Genomic DNA, 25,809 nt, shown 5'->3' on the forward strand with positions numbered 1-25,809 from the left:
GGAAATCACACTTGCCTTTTTTTTCTTTGGTTTTGTGTTTTGGTTTGGTGGTGTTTTATTGGTGGCATTTTTTTGTTGGTTTGTATTTTTTTTATTTTTAGGTTGACAGCAATAGGTGTAGCTTTGTGGTTTTATCTTCTCTCAGTTGATCACTGATGTCGACCACTATACTCTAGTTAGTGTTGCTTGAAGGGTTTATCATGACTGTGATCCCAGAAAGAAGTGTCACTTCTTAGTAGAAAAGGGCAGATTTTACCTGGGGAGAACCTAAAACAGTGATAGTTTTTTCCTTAAAAAAAGATTAGTTCCTAAAATATCATATGATTTTTACAATCTGATTTGTGGAGGAAAGACTTAATAAATGACTTTTTAAAAAGGAGATTCTGGTCCTCTAAACAATAAACAAGTCAATATTTTTAGTTACCTTTGTAGGATGATATGTCTTCACTTGGAAATATTTTAATTTAGTACATCTGACACTTGATATAGAAAGGCGAGTTAATTCAAAGGAGTAATTATTCTTCAACCTATTAATTAGTTTCAGGATGGATTTTGATTAAAACTGTGAAAGAAATCTTGTAACAACCTTGGATGATGAAAATTTGTGCTAGTTAAATGAATCTGTGGTGTCTGGTAGAGTGGCATCTCCAGGGATGTTTGGAAGGATTCTGCCTTTCAAACATCTGAACTGTATATGTTTGAATCACATTCATACTGTCTGCAGGGCTTCTGCTAGTTACCTGCAGGGATTATTTGCCTCCTTGCTGAACGCCTTGACTCCCAGGTAATTTAGCTTTCCTCTGAAGCGCTTGGAAGCAGGGTATGTGGCAGACACTTAAGGTATCTCTGTTTCCCATATGGCTTCTTGCTCAGGGTGCAGGATCAGAAGAAAACTTTCCCTCGTTAGATTTTCAGGAACTGTTTTTTGATTGCTTTGTTTGCCTTCTACTGCCGTGTGGGGCATTATTCAATTCTTGGAAATTTCTTGCTGCGTGAAGCTTCAGTGTTAGTGATGCCATGAATTTCTATCATCTGTTTCTTCAGTACTACTAAAGGATGTGCAATAGAAATGCTGTGGATGCTCTTAGAATAGATGCTTATTTGCATGGTTGTCTGTGATTTCAGGAAACAGAACTCGACCCTCATGATCCCTTGATATTCTCATCCTTAAATACTCTCCAAAGTATTCTGTGTATTGAGTAGTCTGGAATTTAGACTTAAACTGGCCTTTAAAAATAAATAACTAAGGTTAGGATTGCATTCCACCCTGAAATACTGTCCTATGTTACTTTTTGTGCTTGAAGAATGATAATTTTTCTTTACATCCTTTTTTATTTTGATATCCATTCTGCTGTTTGGCTTATCTAAAGGGTTCTTGAATTGGAATAGTATTGTTTTGATATCCTTGTGTTTTCCTTTCCTCTTTGTCTTGAGGTTTATCCATCAATACTTGTAGTCTACTAAACGCCACATTTTTACTAAATGCCACAAAACTTGTAAACTGAATTTCCACGATGCCTATGTGCTATACTATTTTGATGATACTGTTTAAATATTTCGTACTGAACCATGGCATGGGGCATGAAGACATTTGAGTGAGAGGGTATAGTGGAAGGGGTAGTGTAAACACAAAGGACCATGTTTTGCATGTAGTTTAAGAACATCATAACAGTGGTTGTTGGGAAGGAGCCAGGTCCCCTCAGGCAGATGATTTGGAAAATGTTGCATTATGTATTGCTATTTCTCATTTGCTCCTAGGTAGGTAGTAATAGTCTCATGATAGGAGTATCTGGCCTTCACGATGCTGTTGAAGGGCTGAAAGAGATCTGCTGATGCTATAGGTGGTGCAGCTGAACAGCGAGGGACCCACATAACTCCTAATAGTCAAATGTCTATTTTATCTTAATTTTGATACTTTGTGAATTTATAAAGTCCTTGAATCTGCTGTGCTATCTAAGTATGTTTTCTGGAACACAAAGAGATTACAATAGTCTGCGGTCATCGCATAATCATAAGATTTGAGCTGTACGCTGCAGAAGCCCAGTCAAAGGTTGCCATAAGGGAATTGGGACAACTACGAAGTCGTGTCAGCATGGCCATCCTTGTGTTCTTGTACAAAACCTAAAAACTTCTCATGGGACTTACTCTAGTATTAAGTGATGAGGTGACAGTTATTCCTAGGATTGTATTATGTCATTTGCAATCCTTCATGACAAATTGAAATTGTCAGATGAGAAATTGTTGATTCCTCAAAAGCCTGCAACTGCTGAAATATACCCCTTGTTTTGTCAGAAAGACGGCATGTTAACTGTTAGGCGATTTTTATAAAATAAGCTGTTTCACCTTCTGTGATATGTTTTGATAACTTGAAGTTGGAGGTCAAGGCTTCTGAAAGGTGTAGGAAGTAGTACTTCATCCTCTAGAAAGAGCAAGGATTATATAGGATATATATCCACCACAGGAGGGATTTGTCATCCAAAGATGTACAATATTATGACCACGTGTTGAAATTGAGAGAGACCATAATCCTTTTTCAAGTGTACTAATCAAGAAATCTAGGACGCAAGTATTCTCATCTAACAGAACGTGTTTTCCATAGCTTTGGGCCATATTCCTTTAAAGTGAAAGCGTTTATTTTCTCTTATTTAAAGAAACTGTAAATATTTGTATTCCTATTCTTGGTAAAAGTTAACATTAATTTATTAAAATGAGAATTAAACAGTATGTGCTGGTGTTAGTATTTCCTGGAATCCATCCATGTCTTTTTTCCCCAGAATTTCAGGTAAGTACAAGCACAGTTACATACTCAATGAGAATCAGTTCTCAAGTAATATGCTTCAATTTGATATAGTCAATTTTTTTATTGGTACAGAACTATGCCTGAGTTGTAGTAACTCACAGGTAGTGTTTGGTAGCAATAACACATAATTTAGTGTGGGAAAAGTAGAATGATTTCAGAAAGAAATGCAAATGAGAGGTCATATGGCTAAAGTCATCCCTCACCTTTTTGTTTCTTTCTCTTCTTTTTTTCTCTGTCCTTGTTATCATCCATTCAGGAATCTCAGCAGATGCTTGGAAGGTTGATTCCAGAAAAGCAATTGCTTAATGATCAGCTGAAGCAAGTTCAGCAGAACAGTTTGCACAGTAAGTATCTTCTTATACATGTCTAAGTCTGTATAGGACATAATGCTCCATTGCAATGTAGTCTGTAATTTGGGGTTTTTCTGTGTTCCAAGATGCATGTTGAAAAATGTTGCTTTCAATGATCTGAAATTCTCTGCCTCAGAAAATACTATTTGACGATATGTTTAAAACCAGGAGATTCTCTTCTTACTATCAAAAGAGCCTTAGAAGCCAAGGAAATAGCACGTCAACAGCTTCGAGATCAACTAGATGAAGTAGAAAAAGAAACCAGATCTAAACTTCAGGAAATTGATATTTTCAATAATCAACTGAAGGTAATCCTAGACTTTTTAACTGTTTCTTCTAAATGTTCAGTTAATTATTTTCTAACTAGATTATGGAAAGAAATGCTGAACTAGAATGATTGATTTAGAATGCCAGTTTTGTGAATGTTCTCAAATTAGCTTTTTGTGAGTTGTTTTTGGGTATTAGGGTTTTTTTATTAATGTTAAGAAAATGCTACTTAGCATCCGTACTCATATTTTGAATCAACTTTATCTGCAGAATCTATGTAAGAATAAATTTGAGCTCTGATTCCAGATCCATGATTGCGAATATGAAATTGCTGGTTTCTCCCCTTTTTGCATCAAAGAAGTGCAAGACTGCAGTAGGTCAGCAAATCAGCTGGAATCAGTACTTCAAATTGAAATCTTTATTCAAGAGACTTGTTTTTCTACTGACATACAGAATTTTTATCTGCTGTTGTAAGCTCATTCTTGTTCCTGAATGTAGTTGTCTGTTGTTTGTGGTTTCATGCTTTATTGATCAGTCTTCGTTAAAACTGTGTGATTTTTGTTTATTTCTGCACAAGGAAATGACAGAAATTGCAGAAGTCAGAGGAATTTTTCTTCAAAGAGAAGTTATGAATCAGTCTTTAGTTACAAACTTTGACTAGCATTCTTTTTTCATAAAATATTCTGATGTTAAAGTAGTCTATCTGCTAATTCAACTGATGGTTTCTGCTGAAAACTCACTAGAAAAATACCCAATTTCCTGCAGGGAATTGTTTTAAAGTATTTAGAAGGAAAAGCACTGATAGGTACACAAACCTTTCTGTAGATGTTTTGAAATTACATCAACCATGATTACATATGCCTTTGAATGGAAGGTGTGTTTGAAGTTAACAAATAGCTTGTTTTAACATTAAAGATGCTAATAATTATAGGAAAAATTAAAACCTATAGACCATACCACTACCTCTTTCAATGCCAAATCAGAGATTACTTTCACAATCTTAAGCAAGGAGGTAGAAAGAAGAGAATCTCTGCAGAGTCATAGGAGACACAGACAAACATGAGCAAAGAATGGTTCGCCTCCAATTTTTTTTATATATGTTTTTTGACACATGTTAAAATGTAATGCTTTTTGGGTGATTGTTATTTTAAGTGTCCTTTTGAAGTGTTTAGTGGTAAATATAAACAAAGGGTATTAATTCAAAGATTAGTGTCAGCATTTGGTTTGCTCATAAAGGACCTAACCAGTTTATATGTGGGCAGAGAGGTAAATAATTTTAGCGCTGTGACAGTAGCAAAACACATGCCAAGTCCAAACAAAATGCAATATTTTAAGTAGTGAAGAACTCGACTTAACAAGTAACAAGCTAGTGATAATTAAATATTTAAGATGTAAATTAAAGACATTGACAGTGATTTATCAGAATGCCATCCATCCAAGAATACATTGAGTCATTGTAAACTATTTTAAAATTTAATGGGAAAATTGATTTCTGTGTTCAAATCTTAATATTTAGAGTTATCATTTTAAATGCTGAAAATGAGTGATGTAGACAGTTGTTTGGGAAGACTTCGGCAAGCTTTCTCTGGCTTGAGGATACTGTGTTCTTAATTTTGTAATGTGTAGAAGCAATGTTTAATAGGAAGACCACTTTTTGATGCTGTATGTTGGTATTTTTGCCTTGCTGCAGCTTTCTTTGCTTTCCTTGAAGAGGCGAGTTTAAGAGAGGCAATTGTACTATTGACACCGAGCAAGTGGGAGCTTAATTCAGGCAGTTTTATTTTCCCCCTTGGTAGTTTCATTAGATATGCAAAATGTATTTTGCTTAACCTGAATGATTTTATTACTAGATTTAAATATCTACAAAGGCATATATACCTTTTCATGGACTCAGCATGGGTGGTTGTATTACTCCCAATGCCAGAGAAATCGTTTAAACAGTGCTGTGTGTGCAGCAGTGATTTAATGGCTGTTGTTGTTTTAGAGAGACTTCTCGGAATGCCTTGCATGTAAGACTTTATAGACAAAGCTAGTGAAAGCATCCATGAGACTCATGGTTTTATTAGGGTTTTGAGAACTGGAAAATCTGTTTGTAAACCTAGGTAGAGCACACCTATCTCTTCAGTAATAATATTGCTCAAAACAAAGTAGTCTGGGAACTTGCATAAATCTCAGATACTTTTACTTGTTTGTTTTTAAAATGTATTTTAGTAAATAAATTAAATCCTCATTGTTTTGAATCAAGGTTGCTTCTAAATCATCTTGTAGGTTTAAAACTGAAAGAGCAAATCACCATAAAAAAGTACGACTTTGCGCTTCAGTATACTAAGAGATGCGCAATTGCTGGGATGGCTGTTAGGATGCAGCACCATAATTGATAGTGTCATGTGCAGCTTTTGTACTCTGACAGGTGATGGAGAGGTACTGGTACTTGCCTTGTCTTTTATAATCCAGCTAGCTTCTGGGTGAGAAGCAGAATGGTGTGGTACTGTTTGCAAACTTCCCCTCAGAAAAGTGTATCTAAATAATCTTTAGGTATATACCACCTTACAGCATTTCACAAATATTTCCTCCAGGGAGAGGGAGTAATACATGTTTTTACTTAGTCAAAATGTGTAATTTAATAGAAAACATCCAAAATTGTATATATGTAAGCTACTGCTCCCTGAGTACCAGTATATACCAAATTAGTGCGATGAAATGCTTAAGAGAGAGAGTAGTTGACAGCAACATTAAATTATAAACTTTTGTCGTTGTTGAGATTTATTCTTTGCTGACTATGAATATTGGTTCCATTATCTCCTATGTGAATGTATCCTTAAAGTTTGCAAAACTGTTTCTGATTCATACTCTTGAAATAGGCTATGCTTGATAGTGAATACAGAAATATGCAATGATAGTACAAGAAAAAAAACAAGTCTATAACTAATATCAAGTGTGCCTTTTCATTAATAAGACCACAAGGTTTACCTAATATTCTGATATATTTTAGGTTATGGGTCAAGTTGTTAATACCATACTCCTATACATTGTATTGTACTGCATTTGCCTCCATATTATAGAATCATAGAATCATAGAATAGTTAGGGTTGGAAAGGACCTTAAGATCGTCAAGTTCCAACCCCCTCGCTCTAAACCATATTACCCAAGGCCTCGTCCAACCTGGCCTTGAACACTGCAAGGGATGGAGCATTCACAACCTCCCTGGGCAACCCATTCCAGTGCCTCACCACCCTAACAGGAAAGAATTTCCTCCTTATATCCAATCTAAACTTCCCCTGTTTAAGTTTTAACCCATTACCCCTTGTCCTACCACTACAGTCCCTAATGAAGAGTCCATCCCCAGCATCCCTATAGGCCCCCTTTAGATACCGGAAGGCTGCTAGGAGGTCTCCACGCAGCCTTCTCCAGGCTAAACAGCCCCAACTTTCTCAGCCTATCTTCATATGGGAGGTGCTCCAGTCCCCTGATCATCCTCATGGCCCTTCTCTGGACTTGTAGCTTTTATCTTCTGCAGTAAGTGAATTCTTGAAACAAGCGTTGAATTACCTCATCTTTCCTTCATGTCTTAATAGCATATGTGAGTGACTAAGGAGATAAATGCAATATTTTTTTCCACTGGATCTTTTGTCATGCCTCCAAAATAACTAATTTAAAGTTCTGGTTAGTCCTTTGGAACTCAAGTATTTCAGTCACTTTAGTTTCAAGTTAACATCCCAAGGGTTGGAAATGTTTATAGAACTTAGTTACTTCTTTAAACTTTTCTCGATATCGTGGTTCAAACCCAGCTGGCAACCCAGAACCATGCAGCCGCTCACTCACTCCCCCTCCTTCCTCCCATACAAAATGTTACTAGTATTTCAAAACAGATAATTTCAGGAATCTTTGTTGATCAGGTAGAACCACATGGTTTAGGAAACTGTTAATACTTGCTTGGCAGAGAAACAGGTACCTTAGCCTGCAGCTGGTCAGCTGTTCTTTTAAATTAGATTTGAGCGTAGGAACTGGTCTTGTGATTGGGCTGTATGTGGTTATAGAGCAAGTGACTGAATTTGTAGCAAGGTTGAAAGTTGGGCCATTCTTTTAATGTCCTGAATTGTGGTTGAAGTAGTCTATTTTCCATTAGTCTTTAGAACTCTTAGCCTAGAAACCTAAGAATTAAAATTGATACATATATTAGTAAAATGTAACTAGGCACTTGTTTATTTTCTCTGCTTTATAAAATAAACCTGTGGAACAGAAGGCTTTATACTAGGTTTTCTGTTTGTATATTTATAGCCCTACTATAATTTACCTTTACAAATTTTTTCTACATTCAGTGTGAATTTACATTTAAATGTTACAAAGGTTGGCCATTGCACACTGTCAAAGAAAGCAATAATAATTCTTAATATGGTCCTTGTCTCCAGAGACCAAATAATAATTTCATGTAGTATAGAAGAATCAAGTATTTAAAGCTTATCAGTGTTACTGCACAGAAGAAGAAAACTAATAAATCAGTATTTCTGAAATGCATTAGTCTTGCTGAGAAGCTTTTCTCAGTGCCTGGAAAAAGTGGTGAACAAGTATAATTAAGTTCTTAAAAATGTTTTACATTTTGTGTCATGTTCCAGTTGTTGTCAGTCCCTGTCTAGTCAGTGTGCACTGGACAAGTCTTGCATATGAATGCCTGTTTACATTTGAGCATTTCTTTCTTCCAGTCAGTGGCAATGGAAGATGCAATGCTGCAGTGCCTGGCAGTTCTCCTGGGCTGCGTCAACTACTTAGACTCCTTTCTAAAGGTCTCCATGCCATACTCAGGCAGTACACAGCTATCTCAATCTGAGTGATGAACTTCCTCCAGTTATGTGCTTCACTTTACCATAAACAGATGAGTGTGCAGTGTTTAACTAAGTTAGTATTTTAATAAGAGATGCTAGCACTAAAACATAACCAAAGAGAAGAGTTTATAATTGTTATCTAATCCTTACAGCCTAGATTTGAATTGCAACTTGGGCAAGGTATTAGTTAGTTATTTTTGTCTTGCTTATCTGAAACTTCAAGATTTTAAGTTATTTGCCTATTTGATCGTGATGTTCAGAATTTTCAAAGAGAAAATATTTTTATATTAAGTATTCCTACATGGTACTGTAATTTGTGATTTCAGGTATGAGAGATGGCAATATAGTCCCTTTATCGAATCTCCCATAGTTATAATATGGGATGAACAAAGAAACTGTTTCAGTCAAGGAGAAAGCAGGCTCTTTGGGAGCTGGGGAATGGGGTAAAAGAGCATTGCTGTGGAAAAGCCTCAGTGAGCACAGAACTGTAGGGTTCTTTCCTCTTGGATCAAATGCTCTGGTTTGTCTCAAGGGGAGAGGATTTGATAGAAACCTTGCATTGTAATCCCTGAAGTATCCTAAATTCTGTTGTCTTTTGTCAAAAGGCAAAATTTGAGGTTAACTATATTTCTAATGTTAAGGTTTTCATAGCAATACGACTTGTCTGTATATAGTGAGTATTACTCAGCTGTATGAAACTCATATTTTAATTCATATTCGATACTATGTGGGTGCCTAAATGTGGCTATTGTAACATCTCAAAAACTTTACTTGTTAGTCTGTTTGTGAATTAAATAGAAAAGTAACAGTTTCTCTCTGCTTCTAAGGTAAGACATGCTTTGTCCTGCCCACCAGAAACAAGCAAAGCATTGTTATGTCTTTGGAGTTACAATATATGATTTGTAAATGTACAGCTTTGAAGTTGCTTGTGTCTGTAAAAGATGAGTGTAGGACTGTGCTGAATATTCAGCTGGCAAATGTTTCATCCTGTTAACTGTTGAAGTGTAATTATACTTTTGTGCAACTGGTGTCCTATAGCACTGTGGGAAATGCTGATTCTTTCCCCCCCATCCTCCCAATGGTACTTGGCAAAACAACAGAAAATCTATCTGTTGCATGAGATACAATATTAAATTTTTATTTCCTCCTTGCTAATGCAAAGAATTATATATATATTGCATTTTTTTTCTCTCAAAAATATTCTATCCAGTGCTATTAGTATGACATAGGTTAGATTTTCTTAACTGTTACAGGTATGTCACAGAAAAATCTCTTTGCAAAATATTGAACTGGCACATCGGCTTAGTCGGGAGGAAATAATGTGTTAAAATGTCTATGGGAAACTTAAATAATGTGTTAAAATGTCTATGGGAAACTTAACTAATTTATTAAAATGTCCCTTGAAATCCAAATTCAGCTGAGCATATAGGGCAAAATGATGAAATAATCAAACAAAATGATTTCATTATTTGGGCCAGAGTTGGCAGGAGCATCTAACTGCTGTCATGCAGCAGTTAGTGATCCTACTACGTGTACTCAGTTTGAGAAACTCCATGCTTCAGACAGACATGGAGGCATGGCTCATAGGTACACCTTCCCCAGTTTTCTGTTTGGCAGTAAAAGTAGCATATATTGTAGGGTTAGTGGTGACATAAACATGCATGTCTATACTACAATAAAAATATAAAATTGGGCTAGCCTTGTAGTTGGACATCTAGTGGAAGTGAATAATGTTAGTTCGCAGGTATCTTGCAAATTGTAACTTGTTTTTATGTATTTGCAAATTCAGGGAGTTTTTCTGAAGGAGGGAAAATACCAGTATTCTGAATTAGCCGTAGATTTCTCCTGATTCTGTGTATAAAGATGAACTGAAGCATTCTTTCTAGTTTAAAAATGTCTTGTTAAAAAGTAAACCAAGCTCAGATACATGCATATGGGTTGTCTCACTTAAAACTTTAGGCATTTATAGGGGTTTTTTGTTTAAACTATGATACCCTTCATGTTCTTTAAGTGGTTATTTCTGTTTAACTGCTCAAATACCAGAGTTTGGGATAAAGATGCAAAAGGAAAGAAAAAATAAACCTGAAAGTACTGTTGTCTAAATAGCTTAAAGCTTTTGCAAGTTACAACAGGTTATCTTCAATGCTGCCTTATTAGAAATGTGTGGTTATTCCAGACCTCTCTGTTCAATAGCAAGAAGAGTTTTCATCAGCCCGGGCTCTTGAGCTTGTTGGCATACAAAGTTAGGTGAAAGGAGGGAACATGACTGTGAAGGAAAGCTAGAGCAAGTGGAACAACAAAGGATTTCTAAATGGAAGCCTGTGTTAAAGCTGAACTAAATGTAGGAGTCAGAAACCTGTGCTTTGTACAGACATCTTTTTATCCAGAAAACACAAACAGCTTGTTAAAAATCATGAGTACTAGTCAAGATACTTGATACTTCTTGAAGTAGTATTTTAAGCTTCAAGAGCTTTGTAGAGACTTTTATGGATTTCTGCAGTCTACAAAACTTTGTAATGCTGCTGGCCAGGCTTTCACCTGTGCCATTTTCTAATCTATGTCCTTTCACATGAATGCTTGTAAATCACTCAACTGCTGATGATCTTATGGTTGTATGATTTGTCCTTTGCACTTGTACATATTCTTAATACAAATAAGGGTTCAGGTGATCATGCAGAGAAGATGGGGACTGTCATCCTCCAGAGAATTTAATTTGAAACAAGGGCCAAGTGTTTTGTACCTCGACGTATTACAAGTGTAACACCATTAAAGAAGCTAAATTAGTAACATACAGTTATTGAAATGACTATTTGCTCTAGTTAGCACTTCAGAAATTTATAGTTAGCTCTGAGACCATCTCCAGCTCCAGGTGCAGTTGACCAGCTGTGTATTCACTGCAATCTCCCGATCCTTTTATTTTCCCATTGTTCGTTATGGGCCACCTACTAAAAACTCATTATGTTCAATATTGCTAATGTATTTCCTTTTTAGTAGTCCTTTTCTTTAGTCCAAATGAAGCTATGCATCAATGTTTATAACCATGGGCATTCAGGGTTTAAAAATTTTCCCAGAAGGCAATATCCTACCTGAATAATTCTGGTGAACTACTCTTACCCAAGAGTAGTTTATTATGCATTCTGTAATATCCATTCTAGACCCTAACTATCTTCTAAGCTTTAATGTGACTATGGAAAATTATGCTCATAAATTACAGCATACACACAGGCATTGTGGAAATTCAGTTTACAAGTTGTATTACCCAAGAAATGTGGCATTTAGTAGACTACAAGTATTGATGGATAAACCCCAAGACAAAGAGGAAAGGAAAACACAAGGATATCAAAACAGTACTATTCCAGTTCAACAACCCTTTAGATAAGCCAAACAGCAGAATGGATATCAAAATAAAAAAGGATGTAAAGAAAAATTATCATTCTTCAAGCACAAAAAGTAACATAGGACAGTATTTCAGGGTGGAATGCAATCCTAACCTTAGTTATTTATTTTTAAAAGCCAGTTTATGTCTAAATTCCAGACTACTCAATCTTAATACACAGAATACTTTGGAGAGTATTTAAGGATGAGAATATCAAGGGATCATGAGGGTCGAGTTCTGTTTCCTGAAATCACAGACAACCATGCAAATAAGCATCTATTCTAAGAGCATCCACAGCATTTCTATTGCACATCCTTCAGTAGTACTGAAGAAACAGATGATAGAAATTCATGGCATCACTAACACTGAAGCTTCACGCAGCAAGAAATTTCCAGGAATTGAATAATGCCCCACACGGCAGTAGAAGGCAAACAAAGCAATCAAAAAACAGTTCCTGAAAATCTAACGAGGGAAAGTTTTCTTCTGATCCTGCACCCTGAGCAAGAAGGCATATGAAAAACTGCGATATTACTATACATCCCAAGTGTCTGCCACATACCCTGCTTCTAAGCACTTCAGAGGAAGTTACCTCTGTGTTTCAGTCAGTTTCATGGCCTTAGCAGGGTCTTAATGAAAACTTGCATTAGAACTGATTATGTCGTTAATGATTTTGAATTCAGTTTTCACTGAATTTAAAGTTGAGGATCATAAATAAAATGAGACTAAGATCCAGGACATGAGGTTCAACTTAAGTTTGGGTTTTTTTACCTTTTATCCTTACATCCAGAGTGTTTTTATTAACTTGCATGCATCATGTGCTGCTGCTCTTTGTGACATAGTTCTTCTGATGTCTTAAAATTTGTTGCATACAACAATGTACAGTCATTCAGCACTAATGCATGTATTATTTTCACTAAAACTTGTAGGCATAGTGCAAGTGCAGTTTGTAAACAAAAGGATATTAACTTTCAACTTTTGTGAAACTATAGCTAAGAAGTTACTGTTAATGTGAAATTAACTTACTGAAACTTTCCTAATTTTGGCACTTTGAATCACTTTGATATCCAGGTTTGGGGTTTTTTTAATTATTATTTATTTCTTCTTACACAACTCTCTACATTGTGATCAGTGCTTGAGCATAGTCTTCATTTGGCTAATTTTTAGATTGTAAATTTCTGAAAAACTATACAAAGTTAGTTATCAAAAAAACTTGTCAAAGTTGGCCTTTTCAACCTTTTATGGATACAAGAATGAAACAAACCTGCATGACGTAAGTCATAACATATTTAAATAAAAGTGGACACTATTAAGATGAAGGTTGAGAAAGAATTTCCTCCTGCAGACTTTTTCTGCATATTTTTTTCTGTACTATATTTTCATTAAAACATAACAGTTTTTTAAAGTAAAATTTTATTTTCAATGGAAAAATTCAGTTGTTGTAGGTAAAATTGCCCATTTTTCCTCTAGTATTTCTGAGGAGTTCAGACACAAAATTCTAGGTATGCAAAATGATTCCAGATAAAACTTGTATTTGTGTTAACAGAAATGCAGAAAACAAATCTTGAGGAAAATATGATGGTTTTATTAGTTATATTCTAAATGTTTCAGGCAACATCTTTCAAGTGAATTAGAAGAAAACTGACTTGTATACGGATGAACACTCTCTGTGCCATGATACATCCCAAAAATATTGCTTAAGGAATTCAGTCTCCTAGGTATAGAATCATAGAATCAGCTAGGTTGGAAAAGACCTTTAAGATCACGAAGTGCAACCATAGCACCAGCACTGCCAAGTCCACCATGATATCATGTCGCTAAGGGTCTTGCCTACATGGTTTTTGAATGCTTCCAGGGATAGTGACTCTACCACTTCCCTGGGAAGCTTGTTCCAATACCTGAGCACCCTTCTGGAGGAGAAATTTGTCATAATATCATAGAATGGTATTAGAAAGGACCTTAAGATCACCTAATACCAACCCCCCCAGAGACACAGGGACACCTCACACTATACGTTGTTGCCCAAGGCTCTATCCAACCTAAACCTCCCCTGGCAAATATATAAAACAATATTGTATATGTATTGTGTAAAACAATCATGAAGTTTCTTCAGTTAATCTTAATTGATTTCAAAATAAAACACTGAAAATCAAAATCAACTGAAACAGTTGCTGTTATGAGCAGCTCAGAAGTCAGGATTTTGTATGGAATGTAATAAATAAATTGAACAAACCAGCAAACAGCTTAAAATAAATCGTAAGTGATTTTTCAGATAAAGCTTCATCAAACTTTTGTTAACTTTTTAGGGTCCCATTTTAAAAGGGTTTCTTGTTTATTAATCCTTTAATGTATCAGATTACATGGATAATATAGGAAAACAGTAAGTGATTTATAGTCCTTTGAATCTACCTTAAATGTCTGCCACTGTATTTGGCAATATTCCTAAATTTGAACAGAGATACCCAACTATTTGCAAGTTTTGCTACTTCACAATTAAATGTATGGGGCCATTAGTTATGATTCACATAGTATGTGTTTACGTATATTTTACTTTCTTCTCTAGGAGCTGAGAGAAATACATAACAAACAGCAGCTACAAAAGCAAAAGAACTTGGAAGCTGAGAGGCTGAAACAGAAAGAACAAGAAAGGAAAACAGTAGAACTGGAAAAGCAAAAAGAAGCTCAGAGGTAAGTGCTCTAATTTAAGCTGTGTATTAAAGTGCAAAGCATTTTGCAAACAAACTCTATTCCAAGGATTATAATCTGATCTGAACTAATATATCAGTAAAAGGCAAGAGTACCCAAGGCCTAGGCCAAGTTTCATTTCAGTGCAGGTAATCCTTTTTAAAACTCAGAGAATCTCTTGATTAATCCTTGAATGAGAAGCGTGCTGTTGAATTGAGCTTCTGCATCTGTCTGTGACTGTCGGTGATACAAAGAGGTTTCAGCAGTGTTACTTAAACATGTAGTGTACTTCTATACTTAGAAAGGTTCTTAAACAGAACTTTACTATATAAAACACAGAGCTAATGATTTTCTGCTACAAAGTTGGGAAATTTGTTTTTTGACAATTTGATTCTGACATCATTTATCACTAGCTGTTTAATTTAATTTTTAGCAACTGTGGGGGTTTTATAGTCTTAATGTAGGCAGATGTTGGTCAGGAGATGAAAACAAAGGCCTGGGAACAAGAGGTCTTAAATTATTGGTTATAGCATTACATGGAGCGTGACCTAAAGGTAATTGATAGCCTGTGTTACTGCATGGTGAGTCAAGTTAATTTTCACGTTTCAGGAAAAGCCAAAGCAAGTTCTCGGTGAAAACCGTATCTTCAAATAGAAATCTTATACACAGAAAGCAATTAACTTTAGATAATTCTTAAATATTTCCATAAAATCAATGTCTTTAAAGATTTATTTCAGAAATAGCAAACTTTCTAAAAAAGCAGCTTTCAATCATGAAGAAATAACTACACAAAATATGGTAATTATGATGGAACTTTCCTTGAAAACAGGAAGGGTGCTGAGATACTGGAAGTATAGAAAAACAAGAAATATTCTATTTCCAAATACTGAATAAAACACTCTTTCTTTCCAGAAAATTCGAAATTAAAAAAAAAAAACAAATCTGAAAAAGAAAATAATTCTGTCATGGAAAACTTAATCTCTAACTTTTCATGCTAGGTGAGCATTATTAGACATTATTGGTAATGCAGAACTTCATGCTGCCCAAATATTCAAGCTTCTATGTAACTAATTGGTGATAACGAGCAGTCTGCAGTCTTACTGATTTCCACTAGACACCAAGATGAATGAGGTAAATGGTTAATACTTGTAACCTGCGAATTGCCTCTTAATGATTATGGCCTTTTAATAGCTCTAGAAAGAAAGAATAATCTAAGATCATAATTATGCACACTTTAACCTTTGGCTTGATGATAACCACAATCACTATACTGAGAACTGTCTTAGCAATTTTTTGGTAATTATGCACTGCATTATGCACATAATGGAGCAAATAAAGATGCAGACATACATATTTGGGGATGGTCGAGGTCTTTGTGAAGACCTCTTACAGCTAATTAGCCTTAATTGTTTTAAGGCTAATTCCATGCAGACTTGTATGATTGTGGGAGTAATATACGGTTCAGAACTAAAATGAGTGTTTGGGATAAGAACTACCTGAGTGGTATAATGCAATTGTTGGGAGAAAAAAGGAAACTAACACAGTGAAAGCAAGTATGTGTAAATCCCAGCTTAGAAGTCGTATTCCACAATAATTCACACATGAGGAGTCTTGAAGTAAGGAAAAGAACAGAATGGCTTTCTGTTCCTAACCCCAAGCTGTGGCACTCACACCTAGGCTTGTGTTTCTTTAGCTTCTATGCCTCTTCCTATTCCCTTCCCTATCTTTAACTGCTCTTCTCACTCCAGCAGTTAGAGCAAACTTAGGTTATAGGTATGGGAAGACTTAATCGCTCTATTAGAAACATAATTAAAAACTCAATTTCCCATTTAAAGCCCATCTGAACAAACTCACTGGGTAAGACGCCACTCAAGTCAAAAGAAAGTTGAGCTCTGTATGCCTGTGTGGTGCAGCTTCAGTGTTGCAGCAAAGCTATTGAGTAATTGGCTCTGAATACTTTGCAAATGAACATATGAAGGGCAAATTGAGCAATTAAAATAAGAGGTTGTCAGAACAGTGAATTTATTAACTTGTTAAATGACTTTATATTGAAGGCAGAAAAGCATGGCAGTGTTTCGCAGAGGAAGAAGTGATCTCCTTCGTACTGGTGTCTTAAGTTCTACTTGTGGCATACTGATGTGGCATATTGAAATAGTATAGGTAATTTCTTTAAGAAACAAAGATTTTTCTTGAGCTTGTAGGTTAGCTGCCATCGTAAGCAGTTACTTCAACAGGTACCTTGATATCTTTCAGAAATTCTTCTTCTTAAGTCAAAACTCACATTGACAGAGATGAGATTTTTGCCCTCTGGTGCCAACCTACTGTTTGGAAAGTGAAAGAATTTCCTCTCCCCCCCCCCCCCCAGTTTCTGGCCAGGAATTTATGTTGTTCTTGGTTCTTTGTAGCAGGCCAAGTCTGTAATGACCAACTTGTTTCCATGCCTTTGTCACTGATTCTGTGAATAGGAAGGAGGTATGGAAGTGGAATAGGTCATCTACTACAGCCTTTTAGAGTTACCTTTACTGGTGCAAATTGTTTCTAGCAGAGAATATTTATTCTTTTTGCCTGTTATTTTGCCCTCTGTTGGAGGGGAAGTACTTCTTAGCTTTCACAGCTGGGAATGTGTAATTGAATAGTTCTGCAAGAGTGCTGTGTGATGCTTGCAGATGTTTTTACTCCTTGCCCATCAACAGAAGGATCTGGATGGACATATTTTCTGATAACTGGTTGGTTATTCAGGTTTTGCTTGGTCGGTTGTTTTTGTTTGTTGGTTTTTTGTTGTTTGGTAGTTTTAGTTTGTTTTTTTTTCTGATTTCCTATTTTGAGTCTTACCTAGGGAACTTTGCAGCTTTGAGAAAATATCAGAACCAGCTTATTTTATATCCCTACTTCTTTTATGTTTTAGAGCTGAAGTCAGTGCTGAGCAGATTAAAACTGAAGTGTATAATTTCCTGCCTATTGGATTTCAGGGAAAACTTTATGGTAACGGTTAATTTTGAAAATGTCTGGAGATAGCTGCAGTTGATATCTACAGGCCTAAATTAATAAAAATTGTGGGGCAATTGAAAATGGTAACTTGCAATGCTAATATACTCAGATTACTTGAATTAGACAGCTTGGGAAGAGATTTTCAAAAGCAGCCTTAGAGCTACATGGAACTGAAGAGCATATGTCTGGGTTCTTGTATGCCAAGGAGTTTTGTTTCTTCAGCCAAGGGAAGCTTCTACTCCCCTCTTCCCCCGCTTCCTCCTTTCTCCATATGGTTCATCACTTAAAAAAACGGCATAGGGTTTATGAATCCCATGGAAAATGATGAAAAGAGAATACACTAATATTGTTCAGTCCCCAGGCTGAAACTGGGACAGAATGTGTAAGATACTGAATTGTTATCAAGCTTATAATTTTCAGAACATTGTGAGCTAACTAAGAGTGTTCTAAGATACCAGTGTAAAGTTTCATACAATTAGAAAAACACAGGTAGATATATTTATTTTCATGTCACAATAGAGGAGAAGAGATCACAGCCTCAATAAAGGAGGTAAAGTTTAGCATTTACAGATCGCTAAAAATTCCAGCAAGAAAACATAGCATTGAGTGTTTTTTCCCCATCTTACATTTAGCTCCAAAGCGTAACTAGTTTATCATTTCTGTATGCTCAGGTTGCTCTGTACCTCTTTTAGAGTTCTGTGGAATTGTATTGTAAAGGCGCAGAATTCATACGCAAATTAAAAATTGTATTAAAGGTAGTTTTTTTTAATGCAAAGACAAAGCAGCTCAAGGTAATAGAGACCTGCACTTAGTAGCTGGTTACATGAAACTGTGTTCTCTCACTATTCTGAGAGTCTCAGCTTTTTCTCTATGAATACATATGGAGTCATAGCAATTCTTTCTGAATATTTCTCCTTTGCCCTCTAGGAGTCATTGTGTAAGAAGATGATGTGGAGTGGTTGATAACTCACCAAAATAAAATTAACAGCTCTTACAGGGTATGCAAAAGCCATAAAGAGTGCACTTTATTCTCTAGATCACACGAAAGGACAACTAACTTTTATGGTCTTTTGTTTGACTTGCTTAAAAAAACCCCACCTTAATTATCCAACAGACGAATCCAGGAACGGGATAAACAGCGGCTTGATCGAGTGCAACCAGAAGAAGAACTTCAGTGGCAAAAAAAAAGTCAAGAAGATGAAAAGCAAAAAAGGGAAGAAATAACCAAGAAGAAGGAAAGTGACGATAAGGGGAAACAGGAAATGCAAGAGAAACTGAGCAAGCTTTTCCAGCCACACCAAGAGACAATCAAGCCAGCTGTCCAGGCTCCTTGGTCAAATGCAGGTAGAATAAAAAATTCAAGAAATGATGTTGCACATGCCTCTTGAACAATTCTTTTCTGTTTTGTCTTCCTAGTTCATACAGAAGAATGTTATGGTTCAGGACTGGATTGCTAGTCTTACTGAAGTAGATCATGTATGGATTGAGTTCTAGACTCCAAAAATTTGTTCGTTTAGGCTTCACTATTCTTCCTAAAGGGATAATTTTTAGCAGAGTGTTCAGCACTCACTCAGTGCCAGCTGAAGAGAGAATCTTAGCTAAAATTGTTGTAAGATCTTGATGCAGTATGTCAAAAATTATTTCTGTATTTTTCTTTACAATTTTTTTTTTTTTTTTTTTTTTTGCTATGCACACAATCACTGTCAGCTAAGAGCTTTTTCTCTTCATTCTAACCTAACTTTTGTCTGTATTGGGGATCAGGGCTCCCTCTTAAGTGGCTTTGATACATACACTAAAGAACTGACTGGAAATGTAATCTTTGTTTAAATGTTTGTTAAAATATTGCATAAAAGGAAAATTACCTTCTATCTTTTAGCCCAAATCTAGAATTGTCAATCTAATATGTCCTCTTGCTAGATTTTATTTGTGCAGAGTAGCAGAGGGCACTTTTATGACCAAATAGGCAAAATAGGAACTCATATTATACAAGAGCAATTTAGCTTATATCTTTGAAGGGTTTCTTTATTTTTTTTCTAATGATACATCTTTAGCAAGTAATTTATTTTTTAAAATAACCACCATCTCTAAGTGACCTTTTTTCAGGCAATCTGTATGAGAATATTTTGAAACATTTTTCTTGGAAGCATAGTCAGGCTGCAAATGAAGCTGCTACACAAGCAGGCTCTAAAAGTATTTGGATTACCATTGCTAAATGCAAGAGCATCACTGTTTGAATTGAATCTATAGCTGGTCAGATTTAACTAGAAAATCACTGAAGCATGAGAAGTTATATATTTTGCATCAGAAGTACACCACTCTTTCTCTGAAAATAGCTGTATATATCATAAAAGTTAAAATATAACAATATTTTACCTGATCATTAGAAGAGAAAATAAGTTGTATTTTAAATAGTTCATTTTCATATTTCCCCTTGTGTAATAGAGGGATAATGTACTTCCTACAGACAAAGTAAAGTTTGTTAATTTTTGTCTCAACTTTCACCTAATTTTTCAAATATTTAAATTTATTTCTTTTATCTGTGCATTTTTTTCCTTTGGCCAGAAAAAGCTCCTCTAACCATTTCTGCTCAGGAGGATGTAAAAATAGTGTATTATAGAGCACTGTATCCTTTTGAATCAAGAAGCCACGATGAAATCAGTATTCAGCCTGGCGACATAGTCATGGTAAGAAGGGATTGTGATATTACTTAGTACAATTACTTAAGCTTTTGTGCTTGTGTGATTGAAATGACATCTATGGCAAGATTTGTTACAGAGTTGAGAAAAATATTTCAGTGAATACTGAAATCATGTGATATGACAAGTAACCCTGCTATAGTAATGGATAGCTTCTTACAGTTCATTGTAAGTGTAAAGTTTAAACAATCTATGAGTATATCATTTCAGTTTCAGCATGCTGAGCTGTGTGTGTCTGTCAATGAGTTTAAAAATGTTTCTATACAGAAGCTATCTCAGTGAGAGGTTTCTTGTCTTCCAGGGTACCTAAGAAACAAAGTTACTGTTATTTTCTATTGAAAAAGTGGCTATTATGTGAGGAGATAAAAAACTGGCTCTGACAAAGTATGTCTCTAATAAGAAATCTACCTTTTTATAAGAATAGGACAAGAGCAAATTTCTAATTTGGAAAATTGCCTTTATTAAGAGAATGTGATCCAGTGTAATACTGTGTGAAATAGTTATGCAAAAACACAAGCTGGCTACACTTCTTAATGGACACGTAAATGTTAACATAGTCTTTGTATGGTAGTGGTACTTCTTCAGCAATACTGGAAATTTTTGTACAACTCTTGTGGACAACATCTGATGTAATGATCTATTATAATTGTAGCTTGGAATTGTGTGTATGATAATTTACTTTTTTTTTTCATCTACTTAGCTCTTATGAGATGCCTTTAAATTTATTTTAAAGAGCATATGCAATAAATCACATTTCTAAAAATGGAAACTTCAAAACCTAAAAATTTGGTTGCAGGTGTGTTGATACAGAATAATTTCCTTTCCTTTTCGTAAGTAGCTGTTGAGATACAGGGGTATGACCAGCAGTTCTGGTGTTAATGACTGCAGTTACTGAATGTATATATTAATATTAATAAATTACAAGTATGATCTTAGCATACATATATCTATGCATGATGAAAATTCCTAGTTTAACTGTTAAATGGTATCTTATTCACTGATAATATGATTATCAGTGGGAAATTATTTTCATTATAGTGTCTACCCAACAGAATAGATGTTAGGATCTGTTGTGTTTTGGCACAGTTCAGAAAGAAATGGACTTGGGAAAAAATACACTTTGTAGACTCTCATGAGTTTTAATGGTAACTTTTTTTTTTTAATAATATCTGTATTCAGGGGAAATGAGCCTTCACCTCAGCCTTTCTATTTTAATTGTTGGGTTTGTGATGTTAGAATCTGCTTTAGAAAATAAAAGGCAAATCCTGGATTAGTAGCACTACTGAATGACTAGGGAAGAGCCCCAATGCCATTCATTCTAAATAGCGATGCAATGTGCTGGTTGTTGTTCTGTGTCAAGTAATAGTATTGGTGAGTCAGCTGTTAAATGAGAGAGGATGCAGGTACATGGGTCTCATTAGGCTATTAAAAAATGTTGTGTTGACTTGCTATCTTGGGAAACAGACTGTAGCCTAGGCGTGTAAGTATTCTGCTTTTTAACTTGAGGAAGAGCAATCACTAGTGTTAAGTAGACTTGCAGGGAAATAACATTTTGCCAAAAATACATGAGTTTTAAGGAACATTTCACACATTTTAGAGAACCTAAGGTAATCAAAATCTTTTTGTTTTTTTTTTTATTTTTGGACTTTATTTTAGCTTACTCTACAGAATTAGGGTAACTACTCTGTTTTCTTTATTTAATTACTTTTGACAATAATTAAACCTGACGGCTGATTTTTGTGGGATTTATCTCCTGCTCTGTAGTTATTGCTTAAATGGGCTACTCTTAGAAAAGTTAATATAAGACACTTTTGTGAAACGTGTTATAATTCTGCCTTGCTTTAATCATTGCTTTCCTGATGGAGGTTAAAAGGGAATGGGTAAGTGTGTTAAATGATTGTTAGGAAGTCTATGCAGTATATTCATTTTCATAAACACGGATTTTTGTTGCCATGTAGTTTACTTGTTTTTGAATTCACCTAGGGTAAAATTAACAAACTAGCTCACATTGTCAAAAGTAATTTAAGTGCAATGGGCCAGAACTTACTTTTGATAATGGGCATTTGGACTCCTAGATAATTCCCTGTCCTTAAGTGTTTGTCGTGTCCTGTGGTGCTGAAAGGTTTGAGTTGGTTACATTTTTTGGAAAATAATCATTTACAAGCTTACATGTTAAAGTGTGTCTAATCTATGACATAAATGCAACTCTGTAGTTAAGCTGACATACACATTTAGGAGTTTACTGTGTGCAACAAAATAAGCGTTGCTTAGGATAACTGTGTTCTAACATAAGCAAATTTAGCACTTCACCATTGTAATACTTACAAATGGCTTTGTATGTGCAAGCTTGTGCAGTCATGTCCTGTAATCATATAGCTGTACAAAAGATAATATCCAAACTGTAATTGCTATGAGCAGAGAGTCCAGCTGAAGCTCAAATCCATTGATCATGCACATGGGAACCAGGCCTAAATCTTGGATGTAACTAGGACTGCAGAATTCATTATGTCAGAATGACTTGTGGCTTTAATAGATGTATAGCTTGTAAATAGTTTTTACAAGTGTAATGCACTTTTACACTATGTATGAGTCTTGAGACCTGTCTTGGTGGAAATGAGGGAGATGAAGGCTTATTCTGAAAGGAAAAGTATTTGCAGATTTGATGAGGGCTTTCTTCTGCCTGACTTTCCAGTACACTTATTAGTTATCTGTAGTAGTGGTGTGTCCTGTGTAACTGTTTAGGGAAGGCGTGGGGTATGGACAGTATTTCTTTTTTAATTTAATTCTTCTGCTTTTTAATTACAGGATTCTTGTATTTTCTCAACTTGGATTTCTGCTTTCTCTGCTTCTTGCCTTTCTATGTACTTTCAATTTCTTTCACTATGAACTAGATCGATTTATAATCCTAATTATAATTTAACCCAGCTTTTGTCTGGGAACAAGTATTCTGAGCCAAAAAAGCCATGCCTTTTTCAGGGCTCTGTCTGTTCAAGAAGTTAAGTTTCTAGTATGTGTATGAATATATACATACACAACGTGTGGAATTTCTTTTGGATAGCTCTCTTACAAAGTCCTCCTGGCATTTGATGCTATTAGGCTTCAGTTGAATGGATTCTTTTGTTGCTGATAATGTTTTATATAATATACCGTCTTTAAATAAATTAAGCATAATTCAATGAAATACAGGTGAATTATTGAATTACTGAACTGTAGTGGCTCTGGTAGCAGAAGAATGTAAGTTAAACGGGAAGTTCATAAAGAAGCTGCCATGGAAAGTCTAAACCAAATTCAAAATTATAGTTTCTCATTAGTTGTGTTAGTTACTGATTGTGAGAGTTAGAATGAAAGCTCTTTGTTTTAGACATGCAGACAGCTTTGTTATGTTAGATCCAGCATATGGCCTCTGGCCTGTAGGGTTTATATTCAACATTTTAACAGGAGTTCCACCAGTCTCAAAATATCTGGATCAAAAGCCTGAAAGGGGAATACAATTAAATTGGACATTTAATGTGTAGATAGTTGAACAAAACAGAAGATGGTAATCAGTTTAGCTTTGATTAAATACTTTTTGTGGTAGTATTAGAGTTTGGCTTTGTAGCTAGAGTGAATATCTACCATAAAACAGGGCTTCTCTTACAGCGTGCATGTACTGCTGGTGACACATGAGATAGCTCAAAGTGAGTAGGCCACTGCAAAGCCAGCCCTTCTGTTGACAGAGGATCTATTGCTTTTTCTACTAAGAGTTGTGTTGCTGTTATTCCTGTCACTTGTTTTCAGTTGCTGAAAATAAGTGGTTGTAACCTGTGGCTCCAGGTATGGTTGGATAAATAAAAAAATAAAACCATACACTATAATTCACTATATTAGTTATGTTTTGGGGTTAAACCAATATTTTAAAAAATCATAGAATTGCAGTATGGTTTGAGTTGAAAGGGACCTTAAAGCTCATGTAGTTCCACCCTGCCATAGTCAGGGACACCTTCCACTAGACCAGGTTGCTCAAAGCTGGCCTATCCCAAATAAATTGGGATGGTTTGTCACAGGGACTTGGGGATAGTGGGTGTAAACATATTAGGAAATTACAACAAATGAATTCTAAAAAGGTGCAAAGGTATTTCTTCAATGTTCCTGTACCGTACTACAGAAACAGATGCAAATTATACTTCATATGTATGACTGAGAAACCAGCGTTTTTATAGAGTTAAAATGATCCTTAACAGTGCCTTTTTTATGAGTATACATAGAAAACTTAATTGGATCAAATAAGCATAAATTTAAGTATTCTAATAGGCTGTTTTATGAATCATTTGATCTTGAAACTGTCTTCTAAAAAGACATTAAATTGGTTGTAGATTTTTATTTTCTCTGCTTGTACAAAGCATTTCTATCTGAAACAGCAGTTTCAAACATTAATTTCAAGCACCACAATAACAGATTTTTGGCTTTTCAGTCCTGATTTTATTGTATGTTGGTGATTCTAGTTGCTACCTGCAAAAAGTTACCACCAGTTAAATGACAGTAGAAACTGTGTGGCTGTTATTACTGTTTATATTGTTCAGTTTGTCATCAGGTGCTGTTAATCCATTCCTCCCTCTCTCACAAAATTCACCCTCTGCTGTGACCTGTCATCACTCATACTGCTGCTTTAACAATCCTAATCAGTGCTGCAGTGGAAATTTTACTCTGCACTGCAGTAAAGCCACACTGAACCGGTCATGCATGTAGCCCGTTTCTTTCTGGGTTTGCTTTGAGTTAAAAAGGACCGAGACAAAAGATGGACCCAACAAAAAGCAGAAATAATGGATTGTTTAGCACCAGAAGAGGGGTGTGGGATACAAATTACTATAGGAGGCAAAGAGACAACAACTGGCTGAAGGCAAAGCATCTATCAGCAGCTCAAATGAGTAGTCCAGGGACAATCAGAGGCAAAAGATTTTTCTGCTTCAGTTTCAGTCATGTCTAGGCAAAAGAATGGTCTCACCTGTGGTCTAGAATGACTAGTCTGCATCATTGCCACAAAATAATTTTTTTTGCCACTATTTTTTTTCTTCTCTAATTGAGCAGCTGATGAGATTATATTTCGTTAAAATCGATAGAGTGAATTTGTAAGTGTGTTTCCAACTGTAGAAGCATTTGGCTTGAGCCACTACTATATGCTATTTTCATATAATGTACTATACTGAAAACTGCTTTGACTGAAAAATATACTATTTCTTATTCCTGAGCTCATGGAGCGTTCTATTATCAACAGATCCCTCACACTGATAATGGATTTTTAGGAAGTAGTGTCAGGTGATTGAGAAATACAGCTTTAAGCATCTCTGACTGCTGTATTATCTGCCACTGCCAACTCTTGAGTTACTCTGTAGTTTGAAACCCATGTATTTTGAAATACCAATTGCTAGTCGCCTAAACTGATGACAGAAATTCTTGCCCAAAACCAGCCATTCTGCAGGGTTGGGCATCTGACTTCATTACTGGCCTGGTTTTACAGCTGACTTGATTGCTGTTGGGGAATCTGCAGTACAGCAAGTTACCGTACAAAGTAGATGTTATTTACATGTCAGAGGTGCAAACCCTATTCACGTATATGGGTTTGCTTGAAAACTGAGATCCTTTTGACCTATCAAAGAGGTTAGGTAGCTGGAACATGTAATTTACCAAAATTATTACCAAATGCAATTATTGTCTTTTTTCTTCTAAAAAGTTTCTGCAGCTGACCTTGCCTTGAAGGTATTTAGCCACCCTATCAATTCAGCAGGGGTAGGATAGCAAGGGTGAATTACTTTTCTTCTGCAATTCTTGCTGAATACGGTTAGCCGCAGCTTGC

At 35.5% G+C, this 25,809-nt stretch overlaps 2 protein-coding genes across 10 annotated transcripts in view; one reads left to right on the top strand and one right to left on the bottom strand.

The window, feature by feature from the left end:
* CRYZL1 (crystallin zeta like 1) overlaps positions 1-25,809 on the bottom strand; it is a 165,729-nt gene that overhangs the window by 83,580 nt on the left and 56,340 nt on the right. The gene's annotated exons all lie outside the window — the stretch shown is intronic.
* The window catches only part of ITSN1 (intersectin 1), a 136,962-nt gene that overhangs the window by 61,166 nt on the left and 49,987 nt on the right, over positions 1-25,809 (top strand). For 4 of the 9 annotated variants that reach the window (XM_061359050.1, XM_061359052.1, XM_061359058.1 and 1 more), the window contains 7 exons: positions 3,057-3,144; positions 3,319-3,458; positions 8,118-8,198; positions 14,174-14,298; positions 18,398-18,627; positions 19,846-19,967; positions 21,845-21,859. In XM_061359050.1, coding sequence (XP_061215034.1) covers positions 3,057-3,144; positions 3,319-3,458; positions 8,118-8,198; positions 14,174-14,298; positions 18,398-18,627; positions 19,846-19,967; positions 21,845-21,859 — 801 coding nt within the window. The remainder of the gene's footprint in view (positions 1-3,056; positions 3,145-3,318; positions 3,459-8,117; positions 8,199-14,173; positions 14,299-18,397; positions 18,628-19,845; positions 19,968-21,844; positions 21,860-25,809) is intronic. The other 5 variants (XM_061359053.1, XM_061359055.1, XM_061359054.1 and 2 more) reach the window with 3 other exon arrangements.

This window comes from Neopsephotus bourkii, unplaced genomic scaffold (assembly GCF_033783945.1).
Source record: "Neopsephotus bourkii isolate Nb327-2 ecotype Australia unplaced genomic scaffold, CSIRO-AGI_Nbou_v1 NB_962, whole genome shotgun sequence".
In the NCBI taxonomy this organism is placed as follows: domain Eukaryota; kingdom Metazoa; phylum Chordata; class Aves; order Psittaciformes; family Psittacidae; genus Neopsephotus; species Neopsephotus bourkii.